Here is an 11,264-nt window from a genome sequence, read left to right as displayed (position 1 = left end):
TGAAGCGTTGCCAGGAGAAGCAGACCTGCTCGGGATGCTAAACATTCGGGCGACTGACTTTATTTTATCTGTAAAGTGTTGAAACTATTCGCATCCTCATTCCCCCAGCGAGCAGTGTGATAAGTTTCCTGATAGAGGAGCTAAAGGTGACAGTCAAATAGGCTATTTTCCCAACTTTACTCATATCACAATGAAACTTTTTGTTTTTATTTTTAATATGCAAATGAGGTATTTCCTCATTAAATATTCCTAATGGCCAGACATTTATAGAAAGGTTTATCAAAATATATTTTCTTCATGGATTTATTCAAAATATACCAGTCATGTGTGTGACAGACCCTTTCCCCCCACAGATTTACAGATAAAATACCACATTAAATGAGAATGATAAAATATATATTTAAACTTCTTTTTTTTTTTAACTCTGTAAGTCTTCCTAGAAGAACTAAGAAACAGTGCGTACAATAATGATGACTGCCTTGCAGGGCGAGGAAAATGACTTGGCGACCAGGAAACATGTAATTTTGAGAAAATTGCTGTGAAAGATTAGCTAAGGCAATAGAAACACACTTAGTATAAATATTACTGTTTGCCACATGAATACATCTCTTAAGGATATATGGTAGGCTGTATTAACTAGCATACATTGAGCTATAGAAAACAAATGATGATTCACGCGTTTTAATAAGACCAGTTGAATGAACTTTTACATGGAAAATGGTAACAAACAATCTGCGGTTAATGGACTTAGTATAATATAGACAAATAATAATGGTTATATATATATTATTCAGATTGTTTTGTACATTTCATGTAAGTACAAAACTGTTTTGGAAGTTCAAACTCCATTGTAAACACGTTATGTTAAATCCAAATCCAAATGTCTTTTATTGGCACTTTTAAAATAAAATAATAGCAGAAATACATAAATAGTATAATACTGGCATTAAAAATAAGAGTAAAAAGTGACAACCAAACATACCTTCTAGGTCAGGACTAATTGCACCTCATCACCTTGTAAATACCCTCTACAAACACAAAAAGCAAACAGTAATGTCCCAGATGTATCCTTACGCCTGAAACTGGAACTATCAAAAATACATCTGTAGTGGTATTTTTAACATTCAAGTGATTCTTAAAAGCCTATTGCAATGTATTCATTACAATTATAATCACAATAATCAACTTCAAACCTCAAACTATTTTTTACAGCTCTATGGTTGGTTTTGTGCATATAAAAGTTACTAGCACATAGGACTTTACAAACTAGTGCTAATACAAAAGTATGTGAACATGCGTGTGTAGGTACATACACACACAACATACACACAAACATATACACACACAACATACACACAAACATATACACACACAACATGATGAAAAAGGACCAGCCTGGTCATGATAGTCATGCCACGAAGAGAATCAACATGCTGTTAATGTCGGAAATACTGTAGCATCTCTTAAGTGTTCTTACATGTTTTTGAATCAGCATAACTTATTCAAAAAGTGTTTGTGATCCAGAAACAGGAGGTATGTGAAACTCAAACTCTTTTTTTAAAAAAGTATAAACTGAATCAATGCACTTGAAAACAAACATTATCTATAAAGCAAGGCTTTTGTATTTTTTCAACAGGCATAATGTGTTGACAGGCATTGACTATCATTAATGCTTTGGTAAGATACATAGTGGTGTAGTGTATATATATATATATATATATATATATATATATATATATAAACCAAAAAATACAAAATCAAAATGTTGCTAAAATTACAATTATCAAAAAAGGCCCCCTCCTTCAGTCCAATCCCTGTGAGATTCCAGGGAGTGTTTTTGTGCATCTATAGTGGTTTCAGATGTTTTTGTTCCCAGTGTTATGAACGGCACGGTTTCAGAGCTACAGCGAAGTGAAAATCAGTTTACATAAACACAATGTCAAATTGGGGAGTTGAACAATATTGTTCAGTTGACCTCGAAAAATGAGGTAATAATTTAAAAAATCAACACCGAGTCTAACCTTTAAAAAAGATCTGCAATATATGGTTTGAACCTGAGCAATGCAGGCAAAGTACAGAAAGGCCTGTATTTCAAAACCTCTGGCAAGTATTTTGGTATATTAGAACTTGGCAGCAGAAATAAGGGGGGGAGGACCCCTATATTGTCGAGAAAAAAAAAAGAAATATCGTTATAGAGGTGGTTCACATACAGTTAATCAGTGGACAGATACTGGACAGTAGGGGTGAGCTTTGAGTCCTTATGAAATGTACTCATTTTCAGGCTACAGAGGCAACTTTGTCACAGTTGCTGGTGTAATGGACATCTGGTCTGTCATTCTCGGAGTGTTTCCTATTCCAGCAGGGAAGGGTGAGCAGAAAGAGAATTACGGCTCCCAGCACCACACAGGTCCCACTAAAGTAGAACGCCAGGTCATATGACTGCGTCCAGTCAAAGAACCACCCTGGAAAGTGATGAGAAAAAGACATTGTGAGCAGTCAGCAGGGATTCCTGGCAGGTACAGCAGTCAGCGAAATAATGACAAGCTGACCCCTTATTGCAGTCGACATGTCCTCTGCCTTGCACTACCTGCCTGCCTGATTTAACATTTTGATTTTTGAAATGTCTCTGAAAACATGACCTTACAACAGGGTTTATCTCTAACTAATAATTGCCAGTGTAGAAATGCTTACAAATTTAGATAAAGACAAGCTCTCCTACCTACAACAGGGGGTCCAAGCATGATCCCAAATCCCCCGAAGAACATGAGGATGCCGTGGGCTTGCGTCAGTCTGTCCAAGCCGACAATCTTAGTAGTAATGTAGGAGGTGAGAGACCAGTTTCCAGAGAAGAAACCCAGGATGACAGAAAGGATCTGTAGTCCCATATACGTCTTAGTGATAGGGATAAGGAGCAGGGCCACACCTCCTGCAAACATGGTGAAGGCATACAAATAGATGCTGTTGATCCACCTGATGTCCACCAGGATACCCAGAACTAGTTTACCCACGCAAGTGGCAATGGCCCCTATTGATACCAAAGGAATGACACTAACTTCTTCAATGAGTCCTTGACTCTGTGCCACATCTTCAATAAAGAGTACAGGAGGGAACGCCCCAAGGCTGAACAGGAACACACCAATACAGAAGGCCACCATGGCTTGGTCCTGCAGGATCTCATGCATGGAGTGCATGTACTTGGAGTATGCCTGCTGCTTCTTCTTGATGACTTTCATGATGGCCAACCCAGCCAAGAAGCCGTGTTTCTTCTTCTCTGTCTGAATGGCCAAGTCCTTGGTATCAATGGTGATAAGCAACTCCTTCGCCGTCAGAGATTTCTCTGGAGTGGTTGTGAGGGAACCTGTTGTGATCTTCAGGTCATCCAATGGGGGCTTCTCAAAAAGCTGCTCCTCCGTGTTGCGTTCCAGGGCGGCTTTTTGTTTGAGGTAGTACCCTGGCATGTTAAGGGGCCTCATGAAGCCGGCGCAGGCCATGAGGTTTAGTGCTACAGCTCCGATGATTAGCAGGCAGCCATCCAGGCCGTACAACACAATCAGCTCGTTCTGAGCGCTGGCATAGATGAAGGCTCCAACACTTGTGCCTGAATGAGCGGAGGAAGACAGAAACTCAGTCAATGTAAGAAAGTGACAGATCAAAATGAAAATTAAAACCACTATGTGTAAAACGTTTTGTCAGTATAGAGCCTTTCAAATTACTCTTCTGGCACGAGTTTTTATTTGGAGAAAAATTAGACAATCTTGAAACTGGAGTCGATGTGAGCCTTTAGCTCATTCATCTCTGTGTTGCCATGTTGAATATATCTTTTTTGATACTGCCACTGGGGGGCGCAAAAGTCAGAACATTTCAGATTCTACATGGTGGCTTTAATAACTTTAACTTTAAGTCTGTTTCACCTCTGACCACACCAAGCATCAGTGATGGGTGTGGTTGAGTGTGGTCAGAAGTTGGGTCTGTTGCACTAGTAACCTGGAGTACATTTAAATCCATGATTTAAACTTCAATAAACTTTGGGTGCTACAAATAACTCTTCTCATTAAAGGCAATTATGTCAAATATAGTTCAAAGTCAACCTTCTCAAACAATTCTCATTCAAGTTTTGATTCCCAGCCAAACCAGATCTAGTCACTGTCCCTACTGCAATACCTGTGGTGACAATGCCAAGAGCAAGGCCACGTCTCTTGTCAAAATACTGACAGGTGATTGTCAACGTGGCTGCATAGACCAGACCACAACCCAGGCCTATAGTTGGAGAGAGGACAAGAAGAGGACAGAAGAAGAATTTCCATTAGCTCGGGTGAAAGATGCAAAAACCTTTAACTTCTAAAAATACACAAGAATGGGAATTTAATTGCCCAGTACATCAGGAAAATGTGTTCCAAATTCAAGAAATATGTATATTAGTGTACTACTTTACAGTTTTGGTCATACAAGACTACAGAACAACAATGTGGTCAGTGTTTCTCAGTGGATAAACACAAGAAATCATTACACATATGTATTTACAAGTATATGCATAAGTATGTGCAACATAATTAGCAAAACATAAAGGAAGTAAACAATAAGCAATAAACAAGCTGCATGTGCATGTACAGCCAAAGCCACAGTCATCATCTAAGGGCATCTCTAAAAATAAATGACTGTCTTCAAATATGCATGGCCTCCTCTCTCCAGTACTGCCTGTGCAAAAGGCAGTGCTGGCTGTGGAGGGTTTACCAGGATTAAACACGGCTGGGCTGTCACTTAATGTGTGATAACAGGTGGTGCTGGGCCAATGCAGGCACAATGGTGGGGGTGCTGAGGTAATAAAGGGTCACATGGGGATCAGGCTACACCACAATGTTATTTTTCTGTCAACATCTCTAATAAATACATAAAGCAATGGCAAACGTTTATCTTGTCTTGGTGTGATTCTACATACTTTAACTGGCAATGGTATTCATTAACTGGTCATTTATGATATAGTCAGCCTCTCATGTTGCGTAATAGTTGGACTTGACATATGCCCCTGCTTGTTTCAAATGATTAAACAATGTGTTACAAGATTCTCATATGTTAGAGGGATAAGAAGCTTAGTTAACTCCCATGACCACAGCAACATCAAACACATTTTTTTCTCACACTTTTTTTCTCCCAACCCTCTTTGCAGGCTTATCTCTGATAAAGTACTGTATAACACGTAGAAGGATGTCTTCCAAGGTAGCGATGCACCTGATACCAATCCCAATACCTGGGCTTTGGGTATTCGCCATTGCCAAGTACTGATCTGAAACCAGTGTAAAATGAATAAGCTGTATTCCCCACTGTGAGGAAGATACTGTGAATCATTATTTTATGTGTAAGGCAACATCTGGGCTTGACTTAAGCATTGCTTCCTAACTTAAAACAAAATGCTATGTTGCATCGCATAGTACCCGCATAATTGAACTGAATAGATCCAGCTATTTGAGTAAGTATCGGGCAGATATACAATATCAGTATCAAATCGGTGCATCTCTACCCTAATGTTATGTTCACTTACCAACCACAATCCCATAGGAAAAGATGAGGAACTGGACATTGGGAGCAAAGGCACTGAGCATCAGGCCGCCTGCCACCATTACGCCACTGAAGATGGTCACTGGACGAGCCCCAAAGTTGTCCACACAGGCACTGCAGACAGGGCCTGAGGGGAAGAGAAAAGAGACAGAGACAGTCAAGGAGTGGAAGAGATACAAAGAGGGAAAAGGTGAGTAACTGAGGAACAAAAATATTCTGGGAACAAAGGATAACAATGATAGTGTGCTGCTTAATGTGTTATAATCTGGATAACAAACAAGAGTTTCTGAGAAAATCAAACCCCATCTCACAAAGCACTGCTGCGACTGACCATGACACTGTCACACCACATTAGGGTCAAACTGGCAACCTGTCAGAGGTGTTCACACAAGAGACTCTTGAGAGGTCCAGTGTTAACATGTTACTTTAACATTTTACACAAACCAATCAGATTCATAGTTCAACTCCTCAATATCTAGTTTCCTCTTCCACTTTAATTAGATTTACGGTTTGGAAAATCTACTTATCCCTCACTGCCTGACAGTATCACATATATATTTATAATCTTTTTCCACCTCTTCCCTAGAGCTACATGATTTATACTGAAGAGTGCAATACTGAAACCCAAGACGAGATGTTTTGTTCAAGGCTTGCTGAATACTCCCATATCCCGAGGATGCTTGACTCATTCATCATGTGACATTTACTGTTTCCTTCCCCTCTAAGCCAAGGAAAGACCCCGTTGTTGTGCAGCAGGAACTGCAGTACTGCTGTCTGACAGCTGGGACACGCGTCCAGGACTTGGCCAGGCCTGAGGCCAGATCTGTCCGGTCGGGATTTTCACCTCACCCCTTTGAGAAAGACGACAGCAAGAAGCCAGGCTGGAGGGGGAGCTCTGCCTTAGACGTAAATGTCAACCAAGACCACTATTGATCACTGATCCTGTTTGCTCAACACAGCCGTGGGGCATGCCTCTCTAATAATTCCCAGACATTACTGAAAGGTTACTGAGTTAGAATGTTTTTCTTGGTTTGTTTCTCTTAACATGTCATTCTTACATTCACACGGCAGCTACACATTTTCAGACACTTCTCTTTATCTCTTTTCCTTTAGGTTTGGGTTCAAGTAAGTTTATATACACAGCCTTGCGCAGCAAATACAAGTGTTTGCGTTTCTCTCCCCATCTGTCTCTCAATCTGTCTTTCTTTTCCTCCCTCAGTGGTTAGATTAAGAGCTAAGTGATCCTCCTACATTCATAGCATGGATGACTTGCACTTATTTTGCTCTCCTAGAAAATCAATGACGGCAACTCTGCTCAGGGAGCCACAAAGTGCCCATTTTTAGGGCCCAAGTACGAAACGTCCGAGATCCCTATTGAAACTGAAGGGATTATTTTTTCTTTCTTTCTTTCTTTGCAGAGTAACCCCAAGTTTTGCACATAAAATAAAATTTGCAGGCGCGCCGAAAAATTTCGTATTTTATGGGTTTCACGCAGGGGCGTGGCAGAATGGCCCCCTACGGAGCAGCCCCCGGGTAAAGTTTCACCTACATGTACGAAATTTCTGTGGTACGTGTATCGTGTCCAGACGTACAAAAAAGCCTCTTGGAGCCATTTCCTAAACCCAACAGGACTGGATTTAATGGTAATTTTTGGCGATTTACTCCTCCTAGGGATTTAGTCCGCTTGACTTCAAACCCATTGACGATTAAACGTTGTACAAACGGTGAATTTTTGTGGAATGGCGTGCCCGTGGCGTGGCGTCCAAAATCGATAATTCGCCATAAAAAAGGAAGTTGTTGTAACTTCAGTCTACATGCTCACACCTGCACCAAATTTGGGATGCATTATAAGAGTCACGCCCTGAACACATCCACGTGCCAATATTCACTCAAAGTCATAGCGCCACCTGCTGGCAACAGGAAATTACACGTTTTATGTTGTAACGTACTACTCCTAGCAGGTTGGACATACTGTATCAACTTCAAAACTGTCCCAGAAAACCATTAACACATTGAGCCATGTTGTAAAACTTGTGTGTTTGCAATTAATGGCATGGTGGTGGCGGTGAAGTTAAACTCTTCACTATGACACAGGAAGTTGTTATAACTTGACTGTACATGCTCAGATCTGTGCCAAATTTTACACATTTAATAAGAGTCCTGCCCTGAACACATGTACATGCCAACATTATTAAATGCGATTATTAAAAGTTGTACAAACGGTGAGTTTTCGTGAAACGGCGTGCCCGTGGCGTGGCATCCAAAATCAATGATTTGCCATGAAAGAGGAAGTTGTTGTAACTTCAGTGTACATGCTCATATTTGCACCAAACTTTACGTGCTTGATAACAGTCACGCCCCAAACATATGCCAATATTTAGTTATAGTCATAGCGCCAAGTGCTATGTAGCGCCACAAAGGGGACACAGGAAGTGATGATTAACACTGTGCAGCGTCTGAAGTGAGTGGCAAATTCACAGCCGCACCGGCAGAGCTCCAGAATCTGCAACGCGGCCGCCTCACACCTCGATGCATTACACGTGCGAGGACCTGCTCAACGCTGCTTGCGGCTTTAATTGTCACTGCATTGCCTTTTCTCTCCATGCTGTTGAAACATGACAATAAGGTGAGCTCTTTAACACTTGTTGCTCTAGTAAACATATTCCTTGATGGCAGTTTGTATTGCCCCCTTTGAGGTAGTACATGGAGTCATTGTACAGACTTTGAACAAGAATTAGGTCTGCTTTGCTATCAGCGGCATAATGTGGTATGATCATTGAGAAGGAAATTGTAGGATAGGTGTAAAGGTGAGTGATAAGTTCTCTAACACTAAGCAGATATCTCTCCCTCAATCACACAATCACATGTCAGCAAATATCCTCAGCAAAAAAGAGATGTCCTCTCACTTACAACTGTTTTTATTGTCAGGAAACTTAACATGTGTTAATATTTGTATGAACATAAAAAGATTCAACAACTAAGACATAAACTGAGCAAGGTTTCACAGACATGTGAGGAATAGAAATGGGAAAATGTGTCCCTGAACTAAGAGGGGGTCAAAATCAAAAGTAATAATCAGTATCTGGTGTGGCCCTGTAGTCCTGTGCAGGCATTGTCACATTTGGTCTGCCACTGTGAGGACGATCAGCTGTCCTTCCTGTCTCCCTGTTGTGCTTTCTAAGGCATCTCACAGTACAGACATTGCAATTTATTGCCCTGGCAACATCGGCAGTCCTTGTTCCTCCTTGTTGCACGCCTAAGGCACGTTCACGTAGATGAGCAGGGACCCTGTGCATCTTTCTTTTGGTGTTTTTCAGAGTCAGTAGAGAGGTCTCTTTAGTGTTCTTAGTTTTTATAACTGTGACCTTAATTGCCTACCATCTGTACGCTGTCAGTGTCTCAACGACTATTCAACAGGTGCATGTTAATAGATTGTTTATGGTTCATTGAACAAGCATGAAAAACACTGTTTACACCCTTTACAATAAAGATCTGTAAAGTTATTTGCTTTTTTACAGAATTATCTTTAAAATACAGTGTCCTGAAAAAGGGGTGTTTCTTTTTTTTTGCTGAGTTTATATTGCCCATAATGATATTTAGTGCCTAAACATCAATGTAGCTACAGCTCAGCATAGAATGATCAGATGCTAAAAACAATAATCTGAAGGGAAAAAGTGCTAAAGGATTACACACATCTTTCGCCATTTGCATCTATCTATCTAAAAAGCTGCTCAAACATGACTCGAAAACTTGATCCATCTCATTAATTTAATTCAACTGGCATTCAGTTTGGCTCTTTTACCCCAATGTGGACCCATGCAAAGGATTATTACATTATTACAGTGTACGCTACTCACTGGCAATTAGTCCTACTCCAGCCACAAGGGAGCCCACCCAGGCTGTCATGCCCTTGCCCTCCTGGAAGGCATGCAGCCACTCGGGGTACAGGACACCCACCGACTGGGGTGATCCATAGGCCAGGAGCTGGGCCATGAAGGAGGCCAAAACAATCGCCCATCCCCAGCCTCCGTCCAGCACTTTAGTAGATGGAGCCATGGTGCCGATGTTACTGCTACCCTCTGAGATCTGCTACAGCTCTGAGAGGGGAGGGGTTCCTGGGAGGGACAAAACAGGTCACCTGTGTGAGGTTCTCAACACTGACTGACTGCAACTTGCCCATACGCAACTGCCCCTTTTGTTTCTGTCTCTATAACCACACCTTGGAGGAGGAGAAAGTAAAGAAAACTGCACTGCTTTGCTCCACACACACACACACACACACCTTTACCCTGTTTCTTCCATGATTCAGCTCTGATCCTTAAAAGACAAATGGAAGGCTTGTCTCCTGTGCTGACCCAGGTTTCTCACTCCTCTATTAGTAATAACTTGAGCCCAGAGCAACTTTATACACCACTGCAGGAACAATGGCCACACTTTTTACAATGAGGCAATCTTGTGTGGGAGGAAAAGTTGGTGCAAAGCTCATCAGATTTCTTTGCTTACAAAGCAGGCTTACAGCATGTAAATATGCTTCTTTTTCATTAAAATCTACGACAATATCATGACGAAAATCACTATGTGACCATGCTAATTATTGATTCAGATATCTATTTTCACCAACACGTTATCTTCAGTACAAGCACAGGTACATTGTGCATATTATTTTGGTAAAAACAAGCGGCACTCACCTCAGCATCTACAGAAACAGCAGCAGGACCCTGCAGAGCTGCGCGTTCTACAGCAACTTCCCATGTAGGATGTTTTTCTTTTTAATATCCCTTTTTACAGAATCATTACAAATGACTCGCACATGGACTCATCGCCTGTCTAAGCTGGAATCTTTGATGCCAGTGTGTTAAGAGACACTCTGCATCAAGAATGCGTATAGTGCATCCGTTTCATACTGCTTTGTAACCGGCGACAAAACCGGTTCAAAGCTGTTTTTGCTGGTCCAGCCTCAGCAGCAGCAGCTCACACTGGAGGAAGAGCGCTTCCTGGAGCGCACAGCAGAGAACAGAGAGTCTCACCGCTCGGAGGTGTGACGGCTTATGGGTCATACTGCATACTTTTCTAGATCTGAAATCATATTTTATGTCGCAATTGAAAAAGAATAATGATTATAAATAATAATTAACGTTAGAAATATTACTCACTCTGCTGTATCTAAGGGTAATTGTGCCTGGTTCACGTGTCTTCACAGACCCATCCTTACCTGGGAGTATTATTACTTCCAGGAACATTGTTGTTTTTCACGTCACTCCAGTCTCAACTGGTAGATGGATGGGGGTATGAATACAACACAGCACCAGTAGGGCGCACTGCATGGAGTCCTTTTTTCTGGTGAGCACTGATTAAAACGATACAGGCACAATACTCTTGAATGAAATCATAAATGGCCTTCCAATCGTCACAAAATAACAGGATACTCAGTAGACAGTCATGCAGATAGCCAGCCATGCAGCTATTTAAACATAGCCTTAAGAGAATCTTACACAGCCAGATAGATGACAATAGGGTATGCTTAGTGTTTTAGTAATACAGACAGTTCATCCATGAATATTACAGGAATACTTCCGTAGCCTACGAATAGTAGGCCTACGTTAATACTAGCAGTGTTGGGCAGTAACGTTAGCGTCGCTACAAGTATCCGTTACTAGTTTAACTACCTTTCTCAGTAGCTTGGTGGTAGCGTCACTGCGGTAATGTGAGCC

The 11,264-nt window shown here is 41.3% G+C and overlaps 1 protein-coding gene across 1 annotated transcript; it reads right to left on the bottom strand.

Annotated features, from left to right (window-relative positions):
• Positions 1–665: 665 nt before the first annotated feature.
• On the bottom strand, positions 666–10,664 carry LOC123984242 (monocarboxylate transporter 9-like). The gene is made up of 6 exons (XM_046071021.1): positions 10,242–10,664; positions 9,411–9,668; positions 5,537–5,680; positions 4,162–4,257; positions 2,720–3,598; positions 666–2,462 (listed from the first exon to the last, which is right to left on the bottom strand). Exons 2-6 carry the CDS (start codon positions 9,607–9,609, stop codon positions 2,278–2,280), a joined length of 1,503 nt encoding a protein of 500 aa, XP_045926977.1. The 5' UTR covers positions 9,610–9,668; positions 10,242–10,664; the 3' UTR covers positions 666–2,277.
• Positions 10,665–11,264: the final 600 nt, after the last annotated feature.

This window comes from Micropterus dolomieu, linkage group LG15 (genome assembly GCF_021292245.1).
Source record: "Micropterus dolomieu isolate WLL.071019.BEF.003 ecotype Adirondacks linkage group LG15, ASM2129224v1, whole genome shotgun sequence".
Lineage (NCBI taxonomy): Eukaryota > Metazoa > Chordata > Actinopteri > Centrarchiformes > Centrarchidae > Micropterus > Micropterus dolomieu.
The sequence above is the reverse complement of the archived record's forward strand: the minus strand, read 5'-3'. Positions and strand labels throughout refer to the sequence as shown.